General features: G+C 40.1%; 1 protein-coding gene across 1 annotated transcript in view; it reads right to left on the bottom strand.

Moving 5' to 3' along the window:
* PIEZO2 (piezo-type mechanosensitive ion channel component 2) overlaps positions 1-18,987 on the bottom strand; it is a 251,072-nt gene that overhangs the window by 69,440 nt on the left and 162,645 nt on the right. Inside the window, exons 24-29 of the mRNA XM_012648377.1 lie at positions 17,828-17,924; positions 16,557-16,716; positions 12,057-12,146; positions 10,357-10,478; positions 9,233-9,304; positions 4,813-4,919 (exon numbers count right to left, since the gene is read on the bottom strand). Coding sequence (XP_012503831.1) covers positions 4,813-4,919; positions 9,233-9,304; positions 10,357-10,478; positions 12,057-12,146; positions 16,557-16,716; positions 17,828-17,924 — 648 coding nt within the window. The remainder of the gene's footprint in view (positions 1-4,812; positions 4,920-9,232; positions 9,305-10,356; positions 10,479-12,056; positions 12,147-16,556; positions 16,717-17,827; positions 17,925-18,987) is intronic.

Genomic DNA, 18,987 nt, shown 5'->3' on the forward strand with positions numbered 1-18,987 from the left:
TGCTTTTGGTTGTTTTTTGTCATTTTCATTCAAGAGCTGAAAATAGTTGCATTAATATTTTACAACTGATAAACAGGAGAGAGTAATTTTGAACAGCCCACCTACCAAAAGTCACCCAAATCATGCAGAAAGAACAAAAAGAAAACCTCGATATACAAAGTCAGCCATCCAGAGTCACAAAGCCAAGCAGGCATGCTCCTCATGCACCACAGACACGCCTGGGTCTCAGGGAAGCTGGATTTTCCATTATGATGATTAAGTGAAAGAAATGTTTTCTGGGGGCTCTTGTAAACCCAGATATTTTCATTTTATTCTGCATTATTTTCAGATTTCTGAAATCTTTGAAAAACATAGCATAAGCAAACCAGTGGCATTGTGATGTCAGTAAAAATGAAGAGGGTTCAACTTTTCCTTATGTGGAAATGTAAAGATCACAGGTTTCTAAGAAAAAAACATTTCATTTTTTTCTCACTGGTAGAAGTCTGAATTTTATGGGCAATTAACACAAATGCAACATCTGTATATTTCGGAATAACAAATCCAGGAGGTAAAAAAATTATTCAACTTTATGCCAAAAACTATTTTAAACAATGAGAAGATGACCTGGAATTTGAAGTAGAAGGACTGAATACAGGAATTTATGGTAGATCTTTATTGAGCATGTCAACTGGGAATTTTATCAAGAATATCTGAGGTTTATATAGCACATTAATACGAAAACTCGTTTCAGCACAATACTGGTTTAAAAGAATCTGAACTAAGAAATGTAAGAAATTTTCAGCTTCAAGAGCGACATATGGTGACACATTTCCTTTTAAAAAAGTGTCATTACCATATCGCTTTTAGATAATGCAAGAATCCCAAAAATAGAAAAATAAAAAAGTAATTCAGAATTTGCGAATGTAACAGGCGCACAAGTTGGAGGAATTCTTTTGGTCTGAAGAAAAAGGAAACTGGGAGGAAAAAGGAGAGAGGAAAGGGGGTGTTAAGGGTGGAGTTGAAGACGTCTTGTGGAAAGGGTGGGCACCCTTAACATTCTGACATGTTAAAGGGGGTCTCCTGGTTCCACAGCACCCCATGCGAGGAAGCTATCAGCACCACCTCACCGAGATGAGAATTTAGAGAATGCAGATGAGAGGGACACCAGGGTGCGGAGGGAACCATCTGGTAATTCCTTATTTTGTAGGTAAACTATCTTAACACTGATGTTTTGAAATACAAACATGTTAGAGCTCTGGGAACATTGGTTTGATAGAGGGTCAGTTTTGCTGGATCTATTTTTTAAAAATGTTGATAACGAAGGAGAAGGAGGAATTGTCCCAATCCCTACTGACTCAAAAAATGGAAGATTCTTACTGAACTTCTCAATTCTTACTTTGTAGCTGTAACTATCGTCCGCTTGGTGGGTCTCTCTGGGGAATGAGACACCCGCACCACTGACCATGAGTAGAAAAATACACAGCAAGGTACGCGAAAGACCTTTGCATTCTCCAAATGGGCTGCTGCTGCTAGCGTGTGTGCCTGACTTTATCTTCAATTTTATCATATATATTAGGGGAAAATGGGATTCAGCTTACTAAAAAATTATTATGCAAAAATGCATTTAATCTTTAAAAAAGGGAGAGCTTTTTTGAAGTGGAGATCTTTAACTGAAACTGGTGAAGTTTCATAATCTGTCCTTTAATTCAGGTGATCCAGCACCTTCTTTATATTGTCTGTAACAAGATGATTTTTTTCAAACAGTAAGATGGGGAATAGTTACATTGTAATCTTTCATTTAAATAAATTCTTAAATGTGAATTGAGAGAGTCATATGGTATTCACATAAGAGAAAAAATAAAAGAATCTTAGGGAAACAGCAATGGTAAATATGAAACTAAAACCCAGGATCCTGGCATTTTAATAACGAAAAGACCTGGAGGTCTGGACTTTGCTGCTCAAAGTAGACAAGCAGCTGTGCTTCCCCCTGGGAGCTTGTGAGATTGCAGAATTTCAGGTGCCACAGGACCTGCTGAATCAGAATCTGCATTTAAATAACATCCCCAGGTGAAATTCAAGAAGCGCTGGTCTCTGTCACTATCCAAACTATCTGCTTAACACTTGAGGGACATAAAGACCAAAAAGTTTTAAGGGCCTACCCTTGGCTGAGTTCAGGAGAAAGAGCTTTCTATAAAATACAAGAATAGCAATTAGTTATTTATGGGTTTCCATAATTAAGGGACTGTAGCACAGGTAGCTGAATAACTGCGATTGTGCATTAGGTTAATCAACAAATAATTTTTTAACAAGTTACGTAAAAGCACCATGGTGGATCCCGTGGGGGCGAGAGGCTGCCAGACGGTACTTGGCAGCACAGCCTGCAGAGGAGGTAGCTGTACAGAATTCGGAAACTGGAAGGCAGAGACTAACAGGGACCCAAAAAGGAAATGGAGCAAAAGCTGTCCTGTCTTTGCTTATCCAGAATTTGACCAGCTTTCTGAGAGAAAAAATCATACTTTTACTCGTTATAACTGAGGCATGCAACCAGATGTGACCCTTTTGAAAAGAGATGTGACTTAGGCAAAACTATGAGGACAGAAAGTATATACATATCTGCATTTTCTCTTTCTATTTTTCGATAGTCTCCGCTGTCAGCTTAAAAACAAGGGTCAAATAATAAGAAATTTGGCTTGTAAGAACTCTTTCTGGAAAAATTGTCATAATATCTTACATTCTTATGATCCCTTCATGGTACGATCTATAGAACTGAGAAAATGCAGAGAAAGGGCAACGAGGGATATGTTTGTCTAAAGTTCTACGGAGCAGAGAGTCACACACTACACATCAGTAAACATCAAATACCTTTGCAGCTCTGATTAAATACTGAAGAATAGTTTTGGGAAGTTTAATGACAGACTTTGGCAAGGCTAAAATGGCTGATGCAAACTTCCCAATAGCTCTCTACAAAGAAGGACAAAGCAAGAGTAATTAGTAGAAAAAAAACAAAAACTAGTAATTTTATATATGACGTCAGTATGAGTTTGTCTCTACAATTACATCAACTATGTTAAAACGTGCCAGTCACTGAAGCTAGAATAAAATGTGCTCTGCTTTGCTTGTAAGTTAGGAATAAAGAAAATAGTCAATCATTGCATGTAATCCACTCAACACGGTGAAGACGGTCATGTTCTCTCCCTTGCTGCATGATGAGTGGTAGTTAGAATAAAACTCATTAGAATAAAAATAAACAAGTTAAGTCATTAGTATTTGACAAGCCAGCTGCACACATGCACACAAACACAGTCATCAAGAAACAGACACGGAGAGTAACTGGGGCCAGTAAGAAAGCATCAGACCAAGGTAACTCCGTGAATAATTTTGTTTTTCAGTGTCATTGGGAAGACAGGGGTGGGGGGAACCTGTCCTCTTGAGAAGGCCTGGCCAGCTAACCGACAACGGCCTTATCACGGCACGTGATGCGGCCTGATGGCTATCATGCTACACGCCTAGTAGGATAACAATGGAAAATAACTGTCCCAGTATGTGGTTCACTGGCAAAAGAAGCATATACCAAGTTTTCATCCCATGTGCCTCATCTTTAACAAGTACTGATTACACATTCGCTGGATATACTATATTAGGCTGGTGAGCTACAGCTGAGAATGAGATAGCAGGTTCTGAAACAGAAAGGTAGTGAAGCTGAAAAAAAATCAGAACTGTGCCAGATATTCTAATTATTACTTCGATACATTCTCAAATCTTTAGCAATACAAATGAACTGGTTTTCAAAATTTGAGGCAACATTTAAATGACCATTTGCTTCAAAACTAAGCAAGTATTTTATTTTCATGATCAACTATTTCACATATCAAAATAGAAGTGCACTCAAGCAATCTAAAGCAATGCCGGAGAAATCTTTTTTACCTCCTACTTGCAACTAAAAAATGAAGTTCACCCAATGAAGCTTTAGTTTTTGTTTATAGCATCTGTGAACTAAAATAAAATCTTAAGCCCCCTAGCCCACTGAATGGACCTCCTCTTGGCCAAGGGGACCCCAGAAAAACTTAAAGCTGAGTTGCCGGCATGAGGAGAAAGGAGATCAGACACACCTCATCATGCCCCTTCCCTTTTAGAGTTACTCTTTGTAACAATAAAATACTAAATCATTAACAGGACATAAGGCTATGCAAGACAAAGCTTAAACCACAGCTGCAGGCCATCAATTTACTTATCAAATCACTGGGGTTTCAGCAAATGTCCTGTGGCTTGTCTCTGATTAACAGATATCCTTAACTTAAAACATTCCAAGCCTTTAGACGAAGCTTCATTTCTTTAACCAATTACAAATCAAAGAATCTTTAAACCCACCTATACCTGTAAACCACCCTCCTTCCGTTCAAGATGTCCTGCCTTTTCGGGCCAAACCAATATATACCTGCCATGTATCGATTTATGATTTCACATGCAATTCCTGTCTCCATCAATGTATAAAACCAAGCTGTAACCTGGCCGCCTTGGGCACATTTTCTCAGGACCTCTTGAGGCCATGTGGTCCAGACCGTGGTCACACACATTCGGCTCAAAATAAACCTTAAACTATCTTACAGAGTTTGGGTTTTTTCCGTTAACACATCAGAAAACGTTGGCATTGCTGACAGCGAGCAGCATTACAGTTTAATTAGAAACAAACAATCTCATATGTAAATCACAAGCTTCTAGGGGCTCTGACATAAGAATATGGCAGAAGAAGTCTAGGCTTGCAATCAAGGTCTATCAATAGGAAAAGTTCTTTCAACTAGCAAAGGACAAGACATTCTCCAATCCCATAATTACCTGGAATGCTGACCTTCGTGGCAGTTCTTCATCTTCCTTCTTTAATTCTTCCTCTTCCTCCTCTTCACTATCCGTTTCAAACAAATAATAATCTCCACTCCTGACCACTAAGCAAAACAAAATATTTACTTATCGCTTGAAAGAGATATGAGATAACTGGGGGCTTATTAATGAATGCCCCCTAAAGATATACAAATTATCCACAAAAGTACCACAGCAAGAGATGTTGGCAGGGAGGAAAAGACGAGAGATGAACAGAACTCATCTTAGGCTGATGCCACGTTGTGTTGGAGTGATTGGGTCCACAGAGTATGAGGCCTTGTCTGTGCTGTATAAGGGAATTGGCCACTACAGGGTTGACCTGTATTTTCTCCTTTCTTTATTGTAAATTTTATATAGATGAATCAGATCAGCTGTGAAGCAGCCAGTTTTGTTACCAAGATGACCAAAATAACTGAAAACTCTCATTTCACAATTCAGCAATTTTGGTCCTTTAGACAAGGCTAAAGTGAAGCGGGGGATCTGGCATTGTCTGAACAGGCCCAAACCATTGCAGACAAGCCAATCAGGAGTACTCAGGACCAAGGTCAGTGTCACCAACCTTCCACTTCACTTTGTACTCTGCAGACCTGGCTTCTCCACATGTAACACGAGGGACAAAACATACATGGCAAGACATTTGAAAGAGTTTGAAAACCACATACACACACATTGCCATAAGGAGGAAATGGGCAGGTAACATTAAAAACAAAACAATACAAAACAAAACACAACAACGCTCTGGCTGCTTCTACATGTAGTAACCCTGGGACAGACTGAGAGCGGCAGACATGGTCCATATGGTTTAGCACTATTAGGCTTCTGGTCAACAAAGAACTCCCCAGCAGCTTACTGAAATTTGAGGAGAACTATACTGACCATAAGACACCAAGTACAAACCGTATGGATCGTCTTTGCCTTGTCTGATACTTTCCCTGCAAGAACATAATACCTGTGTCAAGAAGTGGGAGCAGAGAAAACTAAAATGTCCACAGATCTAGAGACATTTAACAAATTAAATCTTTATCAGTTTGATAATTATTTTAAGTCTATTAGAGAAAAGAGACCCAGCACATACATTTCTGATGCTACATGAAATGTACCATCATTGCAGGAAAACATATTCTTACTTTCAAATTATATTCAGGTTTTCAAATGCTGAGGCATCTTTTAGATGACATATCTTGATGTCTTAAGTTATCTTTTAGACTTATACATTGTAAGGTAATGGAAAACCTTGGCTTGTTTAAAACTAGTTGCTTGAATATCACAAAACATGGTCAAAAGTTAAGTAATTTTGCCCGTGATTTCAGACGAATCTGAAGCCTCCATTCATGAAGATACAGAGTGAATGAATTGGGCCTTATATCCTTGAACAGAAGCACTATGATTTGTTATTTTTATTTTGAAGAAAGAACCAGGCCCAGAGTACTGAGTCCAGGCCTGAGGAAACAAATGCAATATAACATAAGGTAAGAATAAGCACGAACAAACCAAAGTTACAGCATTACATTTGACAGTGAGGAAGACCATTAAAGTAATGCCTTCACGTAAGCTGAGAGATTTGCGGGAAAGTTACATGGACTCTACGTCACATGGCCACTTGGGTAAAACACAGAGTATTGTAAGATTGAGCATTTTACCCTCATTATAGGTACTAAAATCAACCACAGCTTAAATTGTATTCAATCATACCTTCTATAACTTTTATTCATATGGATAAGCACAAACTGTTTTCATATCAAGCAGTTATAACATTGATTTTATCATTAGAAACTTCATTAACTTTTATGTGACCAAGTGAAATTAACACAACAAAAAAAAGAAAATGCAAAAAAAAGTGTCTCTTTTTTTTATAAAATGTTATTGAAACAAAACTAGGAAACAACAGAGAATACTTTCTTTAATGCCATCTGCTAATAATCAGGAGAAAAGCTCTTACACATGTTCGTTAGCTCAGACGGAGATCCCGCCTCCAGCATGTGTGCACATCCATACCATGGATGTCGATGCTATTGTTGAGTTACTGAGTACAAAATAAACTCCTAAAATCCCGTCACTTGTACCTCAGAACTTGGCTCTTTATTTCAGATATTTATCAATAAACTGAGACTTGGTATTGATTTAGGCAGTACTGAACTGGCATAGAGACATACAGCACTGGAATGGAAGGTATCATTGAACAGCAATAATGCAATCCTGTGTGTGTACATAGGTATGGAAGTAGGAGATTTGTCACCCGTAGACCATGCTAAGATCTTCACTGCTTACCAATCACAGCAATAACACTGCGATATTTTTATATTGTCAATAGATTTACACATAGGTATTCCAATTACATTTATCCTTATACTCAGCATCTTTAAGAAATATCTATTTGAAAGCCCAGTAATTCAAGAGATCAAAATAATGGCTTTTAATAAAGCACTTCTAGATCTAAAGATAAGTTCTGGAACTCATCATAGACTAAAGAGTAAAACATACATTCTTTCCCTTTCGCTCTTCACAAGCTTGTAAAAAGAAATACGTTTTGCAGAAAAAATTTAACACCATAGTCAGAATATGATTCCAAACTATGAATTACACACACTCCTGCATTATTGCATCATAAGGTATTGTATCAAGGCACATTTAGTTTAATACCCATCTTCCAAAACTTGATATAATGAGGGTGAAATGAATCAGAGGATCTAAAGTCAAAAACCTTCATAGAAAGTTCTTTAAATTATTACCAACTTGTAAGATGATTATCAAAGACCATATCCAATTCCTTCAAAAATGCAATGTTTAGATGAGAAAAGGAAAGACAACCACATTGATTACAATGGGAATTTACCCCAGGTGAAGTGACAAAACACTCAATATGACACCATTTTGAAATGGATAGGTCTCTCTGAACTAGCAAAGGCCCTTTAGGAACAGAAAGACAGGCACAGTTTTCTTGTGACTTGATAGAAACAGGCATCTAGTGCGCTACGCCATCAGACTGTTAGCACAACTCACATGCCTGCGCAGTAAATACAAGAGTCACACTGGATTTCAACCAGAATCTTTGTCTTTTGAACTGGGCAGAACAATAAATAACATTCTTTGTAATTCATGTTTTTTTTTCTTTTTTTGCCATAATCCTGAAATTCAATACTTGGGATTAAATTTAATTACATCCAGATATACTGAGCAAATTTCAAACGTTGCTTCATTAAACTAGCTTGCTGATGTTAAGAAATTATTTTTTTGGATGAGAGAGGCCAATACCACATATATATAAAACTAAGAATTGACTATGGGAAAAATTTGACTTATTTGATTTTCTATTTACGTGATTTTAAATATTGTCCTAGTAGAGTCCCTCCTACCATTGCATGACATTATGCACCTTAGGGACATTCCTTGTCTGATTGAGTCCACTGTCGGTATGGAAACACAGTACGAGACGAAAAAAAAAAAAAAACTAAAGACATTATAGGTAATTTGCAAAATAATAATTATTCAATATTCTAACAAATTTAAGGAGGACTAGATTGAAACCAGTCCTTCTATCATAATGCCATTGGCCCATCGTGACATTTCCTTTGCTAAGCAGAACAAATACAGCCACTGAGTTCCATAATTTCTCATTCATTTTTATGATCAGGAGGGAAATACACTACATCCTATGTGGCTATCAATATCTGCTCTTCAAAAACGTCTGATTTTTGCTGTTAATTGGTCATCTCTGAGCAGCAGGTGGCTCTGAGGCTGTGTCACGTGCAGGGCACTGGAATCTGGAGTGCAGTTTTAGGGCCTTTTTGAAATGGAGGAGGAGGCAAAGAGAGAAAGTGAATGCATTTTAAGTTATCCTTCATCTTTTTATTTAATACATTGCCAAAAAACCTTAAATGCAAATAAAATCAAAGCTGTGGGGATGAGGGGAAGGGAGGCTGACTGGCATCCATGCCCAGAGCCTTACAAAGAGGGTCACCAACACTGTGAACGTAACAATCACCCTTAAATCTGTGTCCAATGGGGAGCCCCAACTCATTTTTAATATGAGCTTTTGGCCATAAAGCAAATAAATATCAGGAGAGCTCTAGGCCTCAGAAGTGGGTAATATAATAATCAATTCTTTTTCCCTTTCTGAGCCCATAAATTGTGCTCAGGAGTTTGTAAGCCACGTGTTTGGTTTTCTTCAGCCAGCACAGTAATCAGCTGATGTCTCTGAAGAACTGGTTCTCAGGCTCAGAGACCCACTGACATTGCAATTTATCTACACTCTGACGCCCTATCAAGTCACAAGGATCCAACCATGCATGGGACACATGGGTCATGGGAACGCCTGAATTCTGGTCAAGGATATAAGGGTTAGAGTCAATGAGGTTGTAAGAGGATCAAGAAAACCTACTGGAAGCATGATCAACCCAAGGCCGCCACCACTGCTTTTTTTTGCCCTTGGCTTTCTGTTTGTCTGCTTCTCCTAAAATAAAATATGTCCAAATATTAATTCTTATAAAGTGAGAAAACAAATTTTGAAAACCACGCTTTAACAACTCAATTGTCAAATCTAGATAAATTGCAAAAGTACATCAGAGGTCAGGAAAAGGAACTATACTGAAAAATATACATGTAGTAACAGTCAATTCCACAACATAAATACTAATTGTTCTTTTAACAGAATGCTATATTTTCACTTTCTTCTTAGTAACTGAGGGCTTATAAAGAAATATTAAAAAAGGATTATCTGTCAAAAATGCATCTCACAAAATTGAATTAACAGAAAAGAAGCATCAATCGAATTTTATAGAACTGTTTAGTGGCAAATAACTTGTTAAAAATATATAAATTGCAATAACCAGAATTTTTTCTTGTAATTATTTTAATGCATGGTTGGAAAATATAAATTTACTATTAATAGTAATAAATAGTACTATGTACTGGAAAAACAACATGCATTATCTCTCCATTCCTTTCAAATAAAGAAGCATGCAAGCCTCTATAAAAAGATCTTTTAAATTTCAATTGGATATAATAAATCTATAATTGGGCATCATAAACATGTATTTCATGTTATGTTTCATTGAAACAGGCAATAATTGAATTATATTTTAACTACTAATATTCAGGTGCCACATAAAATATGTATACATATTTCATTTTTATATAAAATTTATAGAAATCAAAGACAACAGTAGAATACATATCTGAAATATATTCTCTAAAGGAATTAATTAAGCAAAATCATGCCAATTTTCTTCAGAAACAGGTGTTTGTGAAACAAAAGCTAAACTATGTGCTTGTTAAAGCTATCTCACTCAAGAGTAGATACTCGTAAAGTCATTGCTTCATCAAATATGCACTTAGGAAACAAACTTATCCCATTTAAAATGGGAAAATAAAACTTGCTGAGTTAGAAAAATACATTGATAATATTGGCAGAATGAAAAGTAACATTATTTGACACCCCTACCCAATATCATGCTATTATTCAATGTAAAGGTACTTGAATGAAAGGAAAATGTCTTGACGTACTTTCATCATCCTCTTCAGAGAATTTTCGGGTGTCCTGGCCTTCCCCTGGCTCCTGGGTCAAGCTCAGCATCCTCTCCTTACCCTTTTTGTATTTCTGCTGCCTGGCCTTGATGCGATCCATCCTGGAGAGTAAGATAGCATTAGTCGTGCTAAGAATACATTCATGGTTACCATGCGGTCAGTACTTTGGACTTACACTGTTGTTGATACAGCTAAAATCATGTGCAAAGTGGTCAATTTACTTTGGGATACTTGGGAATCGTAAAATGGTTGCTTTTTAGCAACAAGTCTCCTTGCTTTTACATACATACTGGTGTGTGTGTGTCTGTGTGTGTGTACATATCCACATTTTGCACTACATAGATACTAGTCTTAATAATATAATCGGTAATAATTATGCTAGGGCTAAGTATGCAATACATCATGTCCCCTCACATCTTGTATCATAGCCAATTTTGAACATAGCGTATTACAAATACAAGTCCTTTATTCTCCCAAGTTTTGCATTCTTAAACAAATGAAAAATTCAGCAAAGTGAATTACAGTAATAGGCCTCATTTATAGGAAATTAGGAATACATTCTAAAGTGTGGGTCCAAGTTTGTTATTCCTCTAGACCTGATTTAGACATCTAGAAACAACAGTTGTACCATATTGCATTTGTACTATATATTTTTATATATAACTTATGTCCTTGTGAAAATAACCATGTTATGAAATAATCTAATTTATACAAGGAAATATTTCTTCTAGGGGAAAAAAGCTGGAAAATGAGGTCTGAATGGAATGAAAGCTGCCCTAGGAAACTCACGGAACTTTCCTGGTGTGCTTCTAGTGTCTCCATTTTCTTGGGGAAAGTGTCCAGGTTTTGAATTCTATGGCTATCACCTTTTAAACCTTATCCTCAAATTATGAAGTGCTACCAGTCTTCAGAGGTTCCATTCACTGCTGGAAACTTCCCTCAAAGAAAGTTCTTTCCAATGGAATTCTCAAATCTCCTGAGCAGAATCAGTCTATCCCTTAACCTGTCCGGAAGGGTATGGTGGGAAAGCTTTGAGCTGGGCTCAGGGAAACATGGGTTGTGTTTCTAGTGCTGCCTCTATGTTGTGTGGACTATAGGTCATCTAATATCAGGGGTTGTCATCAGTTTCTTCCTGAAGAGACCGGATTATATTATCTTAAACGATGCTTCCAGAGCTGATTCCTCATTTATTCCCTTAACCCACAGATGTAATGAACACTTACTTAAAGTTCTTGGCACTGGGCAAGACCCCACCTCATTCATTGACTAGTTTAATCTTTAGAAAATATCCACGAAAGTAGGATTGAGTGAATTCTAACTTGCGTGAATTAGGTGAGCCCTAATTTAAAAACTGAAATCTGAAATTCAGAGAACTTAAATGACCTGCTCAAGGTTCTAAAGTAAGTAACTGAAGCAGGACTTGACTGACGATCCTTTCCATGAGACCTCCGCTTTCTGCCACACTGGAGCTATTTTTCCTCAAACTGCTTTCATTTTCAGTGTCACAAGCATAAGAATTTGCCCCGACACTAGAGTTAATACCTGGGGAGTGGGAAAGTTGACGCAAATATTTTTTTTCAGGGGTTTGAGGCTCCCCAGGAGTGGAGAGTCAGCTGAGTAAGGTCATGCAATCAGAAAATATAAGGTAAAGAGAATGAATGTAAACAAAGCATCCTTACTGTCGCTTCAGCTGATCCATGGACTTTTTCTCTTCCTCAATTCTTGCCTTTACAGCTTTCACAATTGTGGCCTGGAAAAGTTCAGCCCCTCTAAAGGAAAATTGGAAACACAGAACAAATTAGTATTCTTATCATTGTTTTTCACCTTCTCCTGAAAACGATTAGCAAGGGTGAGAAAACATAATATCCCGTTCTGGCAGCCAGTTCAAGTTTCCTAGCTGGGAGTGGGAGTCGGCAAGGCCCCTTCTAGAAGCCTTTTCCCAGTAGATGAACAAGGCCCGGCCTTCCACCCAGGAGGGAGCGGGCTTCTCACAGCCCTAGTTGGTCAGCAAGGAGAAAGCAGTCTGTGTTATCCAAGATATTAAAGGCCCTGGGCCTCTTCAAACCTGCCCCACCAAACGTTAGACTTCAGTAAAGTGTTACTCACCTGACCTTATTATAGTTGTACCATGAGGGAGGAATTTGCAAAGAGTGAGTTCCAGAGGAGTTTTCCACTCAATGAGCAGAAAAGGGAGTGAAACTGGGGCTTCCTTCTGGGAATATATTAATACGAAGGTGAGTTCCTGCCCCAGCGGCGCGACTTGCAATCTCTTGCCTCTTCGATTCTCTTCTCCTATCCTTCCACTGCCTTCTGCTCTTTCTCACTTCTCAGGCCATCTTAAGCTTCCCAATAAATACTCTTAACCCTCTCAACATCCTCAACTCTGTCCCATAGTCACGTGCTTGGCAAATTCCCAATCCACAGGAACCCCATGGTGTGCCTGCCACTGTTAGCCACGGAGCACCACACTCCTGGGAAATTCTTCTGCTCCTCTACAGTGGCTGTTACAAACTCCTGTTACACTTTTCTCAAATCTCGAATTCTGTCGAGTAGCTTTTCACTCCTAGTAAATGACCTAGCTTTCTACTTCCCAACGAGAATGTAAATCAGAAGGTGATAAGCCGCTCATTTTCCTGTGCCTGGCCCTCCCAGAGATATCCTCCCCTGCGGTGACAGTGGGACAGGTGCCACCCTCCCACCATCAGCCTACCCTGTGCTCTGGGTCCCTTCTCCACCACAGCCTGAGGGACACCATCGCCCAATTATTCTTCTCTCCCTGCGTTTGCAACCTGCCATCACTGCTGGATTCTGTTCCTAAGCATGCAAACATGCTCAAGTCTTGCTAACCTTCAAAGATGAAAAAGAACCCATGTGTACCCCACATTTTCCTATGTAGACTCAGATCACTGCCCCTCACTGTCAAATGCCTTGCAGCAACTGTCTCCAAGCCTTTACAACTTCAACCTCTGCTCCTTGCTGTTTGGCTTTGGCTGGTCAAGGTCACTGATTTCAATGTTCCATCGTCAGGCTTATCCTTATATGACCTATCTGATGAACTTCCCCTTGGAAACGATCTTCCTCAGACTCCTAAGGCAACGTACTCTCCTAGTTTCCCTCTTTCCTCTGTGGCTCAGGCTTCTTTTCTTCTTTGCAACCTCTCAAATATGAATGTTCAAGGGTCTTCTCATTCTTCATACTCTCTCTAGACAGCCCCACCTCCCTGCTCCAACACCTCTGTGTAATGATGGCACTCAGTCTGCTCACGTCTCCAGACCTGTCAGCGACCACACAGCCACCTGCTGGACTTCCCAGCTGGTTGAGTTTCACGCGCCTAAGAGACCTACAACTCCACACCATGGTCAGTCTTCTCTCCCGGTACAGCTTTTCAGGTCTTCTACATTTGGGATCAGCACCGTCACTTGTGAAAGCCGGAATCCTGGGCACATCGGACTGTGTTCTTCTCTTCACCATCTCCCTTCCAGCCACGTCACTTTCCACTTGTGCCAATTTTACCTAATATGTATCTTTCCAATTTCTCCCATTTTGGTCCCAGCTATTTTTGTTTACTTATTTTTCTTTTTATTTGTTTTTTATTTTTATAGATTTCTATAGATTTTATAATGCAGTTTTGTTACATGGATATAGTGCATAGTGGTGAAGTCTGGGCTTTTAACGTAACCATCACCTGAATTGTGTGCATTGTACCCATTAAGTAATTTTTATTTTTTTTTTCTTAACTACTGAGTATTTACCCAAAGCATTAAGTAATTTTTCATCCTGTCTCTATCCTGGATCATCATAGCAGCTGCCACTTAACTGTCCCTCTGCCTACAGAGCTGCTTCTACTCCGTCTTTTCTCCACACCAGGAGCAGAGTGAGCTTTCTGAAATGCAAGCACTGCCGCGTCACTTCCTCTGCCTTTCTATGTCTGTGAGAGGTTCCCAAAGCCATACACATGGCTACAGTCCCCGAGGGTCTGGCTCTCCCGCCTGTGCCAACTTATTCCTCACCACTCACTATCCTCCCCTTCAAACTCCAGTGTTTCAGCCACTCTGAGCTTCTCATGGCTGCTCAATGAGAGCTTCCCTCCATCGCTTCCTCGGGCCACTTCCCCTACCTTCCTCCTCTGACACCCCTCGCCACCCTTCAGACAGAAGCTCGGAATGGAAGGCCACCTGGTCCATGCCCCTGCAGTCAGCTACACTCCCTTGATATGACCTCCCAGCTCCCTGGGTATCTCCCTCCATCACACTTGCTCAGGTCTGAATGTTTGTGTCCTCCCAAAATTCATATGCTGAAATCCTAACTCCCAAGGCGGCAGTATTAGGAGATGGGGCCTTTGGATCATGAGGGCAGAGAAAAATTACTTAATGGGTACAATGCACACAGCTCAGGTTGGATTACTGCCCTTATAAAAGAGGCCCAAGGGAGATCTCTTGCCCCTTCCACTATGACAGGAGACAGTGAGAAGTTGGCCGTCTATGAGGAAATGGGCCCTCGGTAGACACTGAATCTGCCAGCACCTTGATCTTGGACTTCCCAGCCTAGAAATAAATGTATGTGGTTAAAAACCACCTAGTTTATGGTATTTTTATTATGGCAGCCCAAACAGACTGAGACAATACTAGTTACTCTGTACTGTGATTGACTGTGTATGTGATCTCTTCCTGCTAGTCTGTAAGCTCTGGGGCAAGCATCCACCTCTTTGTAGTAAATAACAGAGTAGGCAGCGAACAAAGGAACTAATAAATGAATGTGTATTCTTTGAAAATGCTATTATAGTTCAACGTTTACCAAGTCATGGCTTTTCTTTGATAAGTGTGAGCTGTCCTCTGGACCAAAGCCATCACTCTTACTGTAACATGAAGGACATGCTTTCTAAATAACTGTGACAACTTTGGGAAAAAGACACTGGCTTCTTATTATCTCCTGGACTTCTAAGGACCAAATGTTTTGGGAAAGGCAAGAACAAATGCATTTACCTACAGAAACACCTGCTGCTATGTACAAGTAAATAAGGTTACTACTGGGATCACACATTGCACTTTGCTGTGAAAATGATGTCCTAGGTATTAGAAAGCGATTATAATGGTGAATTCCAGGGCCAACACTGCACACAGAATGAAGTCATTGTTCATCTACATAATGACAGCCAGGGTGCCACAGGCTCCTGGGATTACCTGCAGATCCCCGACTATGGCCTCTTTCTATCTGGCTCCAGGTCAGCTAACAAAGGGTGGAAACTGCCCTCATATAAATGCACTTTTGAAATAAACATTTTTTTTATCCTGGCAGGAAAAGAGAATAGGCTCTAGGGAAACTCATGGCATAAACACTGATGTATGAGTTTAAACCTCATGTCAAATGATAGATATTGGTAATTTCATATGAAACAATCTGTTTATTGGATTATTAGCCCCAAGGATCTGATAGACCTTGGCAAGGTCTGAATCTCTAAGACAAGCACAGCGGCCTGGGGCTACACAGATGGCCATGAATACCTGCCCCACATCAAGGGCATTCCCTTTCTGACCTCTTCCTAGTCTTTTCCTCTAAACCTACAAGAGCAGGGGCAAAAACAGGAAGAAGGATCAAGTCTAAGGGAGGAAAAGGTAGTAATGCAAATTGTGCCAGTGGCCCAGAGAAGAAAATCAGGTGAGTCGGGGAAAGAGACTAAAGGGAAGGGGAGGGTAAGCAGGGACACATCAGAGGGGTCAGAAGGGCTGGAGGAGCACGCCACCTCTCCATTGAGGATCTGCAAAACAGGAGAGAATAGTATTTTTTCTCCATTTTCAGGAGTTTCCTCTTAAAATAGAGGCAGGGAGGGTGAAGATGGACTAAACTCTAGACCAGCATGGCCTACGTTACTCTTTTGACTGAGGCCTGATTGAGCTACTTCTAATGAGCTGGTTTGCACTGAGAGGGTCACACCGACCAGCATGTCTCTGACCTTCTGGAGCATCCCGGCTCCCTGCAAAGCATGACTTGGCTCTGTAGGCTTTCCTGTGACAATTCTATTTTAAGGGCCTTGTGCTAAATTCTTCCTAAATTGGTTCTGCTGGAAGGAATTTCTTAATTTCTCGTGGGCTCTACAAGCAATATTGGACAGAAAGCACAGTGCAGTGTGACTTTCAGGCAAGGTTTCTAAGAGAAACCACTGATGCCACAGCCCGACCCACCTCGATGCCAGGATTTGTGAAGCTTTTATATCTGCCACAACATGTAGGAAATAATAGCTCATGAAAACTCTTCTTTGCAGCAGGAGGAAGGCAAAACAAATGCTGTCCCAAATAATTCCTGCTTCACCACTGGGTAGTTTACAGGGTGAATCATCATCAGCTGTGGAAACAAAGTAGAAAAAAGAAAGCAAATTAAAATTAACATGTATTTCCATTGTTATTTTATCAAATCTAGGGTATGGTCAGGCTTGGGAAATCACAGGGAAAGAAGAGCAGCATTCTGATGCATTGACTTGCTTATGAGTTAATTTATTTACAAGGAGGCCACACACTTGAAATCCATTATCAACAGCGATTCCTAAGGTTGACCACTCAGTGAACTCTTGATTCTGTGAGAGCCCTTTTGACCTGGAGGCCTCCTGAGTATTCCTCTCTCTTAGGGAGAAAGGGACCTCCAACAAGGGCCATGGAGAAATAATGTCCAAATGCCAGAGGAAATGCTCTGATACAAAAGAAAACACTCACCAATGGACTCTACCCAGGGGCAACCAACAAAACAATGAACACCAAGTGGTCTAACAGAAGAAGTATCAATAGCATTCTTATCCTAAGTAAAAAACAAATTCCCAGTAATGCTTCATCCTTAGGGAAGTGTAGCCTGAATTAGAAGCCACCATGGGGAGGGAGGGCACTGTGTCCAAGCAGGTCCTATTGTGGGCCACTGGGGGATCATGTGTGATGTTGTCCTGCGTTCCGGTGCAAGAGGCAGGGTGGTGGCAACGGCACTTTTGCCTGTGCCCTAGCAGAAGTCAAACTCCAGAAACATGGGGCTTCTCCCATCCATTTTCTTGGGTTTGATATTCCCTGAGCTTCCCAAGCAGAGAAGGGCCTCAAAGTAACCTTGATGACTCAAGATTCTGACAGGAGCAGCTACAGGTTTCAGTGGGCTTCTGGAATCCTTACTAATCGCAACTCAAAAGAGTCCGGGGAATTACTACAGCACTATACCCAACCCCCAGACCCCCAATTCCAAATCCTCAGGGTTTGGGAAGTTTCTAGAAGATGATCAAAGATGCCCAGCATAGTGACACCTCATGTTACGGACAACAGATTCACAATGCAGTACAGTTCTATGGCTTCCATCTACAGATAGAATTGACCTCTACTTTTATCTCTTTTCCTCATGTGCTCCGGCCCAAGTTTTAAATGAGAACAGTACAACTGTCCTTCCTTTTCTGCCCTTACTACCCAGATTCCCTCTTCATACTTACGCATTTTGTAGCCTTTGACGGTGCAGGCCAGGCTGAAAGCTTGGATCAACCAGCAACTGTTTTTAACCAGTGTTCCAATGTATCCACATGCTCCTATCTGAAAAACAAAAGGGAGGGCAAATTCTAAAACTCTGCACCCGGAAAATAGTTTGATATCTTGTGATCCCAACATGTGCAAGAATTCACAAAGTCTCAGTGCTAATGATTACAGGGGGTACCTAAAAATTCAGTCACATGTAGGAGTGCATTAGATGCTTTAGGAGCAATGAAAATTAAACTCAATGATAAAGGTAGAGTCTTTATTGGAATGCTTTCTGCACTTGGAAGCACCTCTCTTTTCAAAGAGGAAATCTTGGACTGTCATAGGGATAAGCCCCAATTCTGTGACAACAAATGGGTAAGCACTGAACCCTAGGACTCTAATTTTGGTAGAGTTATTTTCTCAGAGGCCAGACAATTTAAACCTATGCTGTTCCTCAGGACAGCATCCCAGATATGGCTGCAGGGCATAAGACTTAGACTAGGAACAGAGTATGTGTTTTGAGCCTTGCCTGGACAATTCTCCAGGTAGGGAATCATCTCGGTTGATTGGCACGTGGTTGTTTAATAACAATGAATTTCTTGTTATAGTTACGTTAACTTCAAATTCTGAGGGGGAGAAAGTTTAAACACACATTAATCACTGCACACCAACCCATAAAGGTGATGGCTGAATTGTGTATATTTCCTGGAACAGGCGAGGTGGGAGAAAATCATTAGGGTTTGCTCCCACAGCGGTGGTCACTCAGCATGGGTTCCCCAGACCTGGGAACATGCTTCCCAAACCAAGATTCCAATCCTATACCACCATGCTTTTGTTCCAGGTCTCTAGGCTGGGAATTCCCCCCACCTTCTTTCTCCCTGGAAACCTTCAGTCTATTTATGACTCTCTGATGTGTTCAAATGGCATCACCTCCAGGAAGGCACTTCCCTACTTATCTAGGTCAGATATTAGGCATTCTTTTTTTTTCTTTTGCTTTGTTACCCTAAAATGTTGAGACAATTATCATGAACAGATTGTATTATAATTCTTTATATAATAAGAAGATCTATCTTCCCTTTTAGAATATGAGTTCCCTGAGGTTAAAACCTGAGGACTATTTATCTCTAATTCTTCAAGA

The sequence above is a fragment of the Propithecus coquereli genome, unplaced genomic scaffold, assembly GCF_000956105.1.
Source record: "Propithecus coquereli isolate 6110/MARCELLA unplaced genomic scaffold, Pcoq_1.0 Scaffold283, whole genome shotgun sequence".
NCBI lineage: Eukaryota > Metazoa > Chordata > Mammalia > Primates > Indriidae > Propithecus > Propithecus coquereli.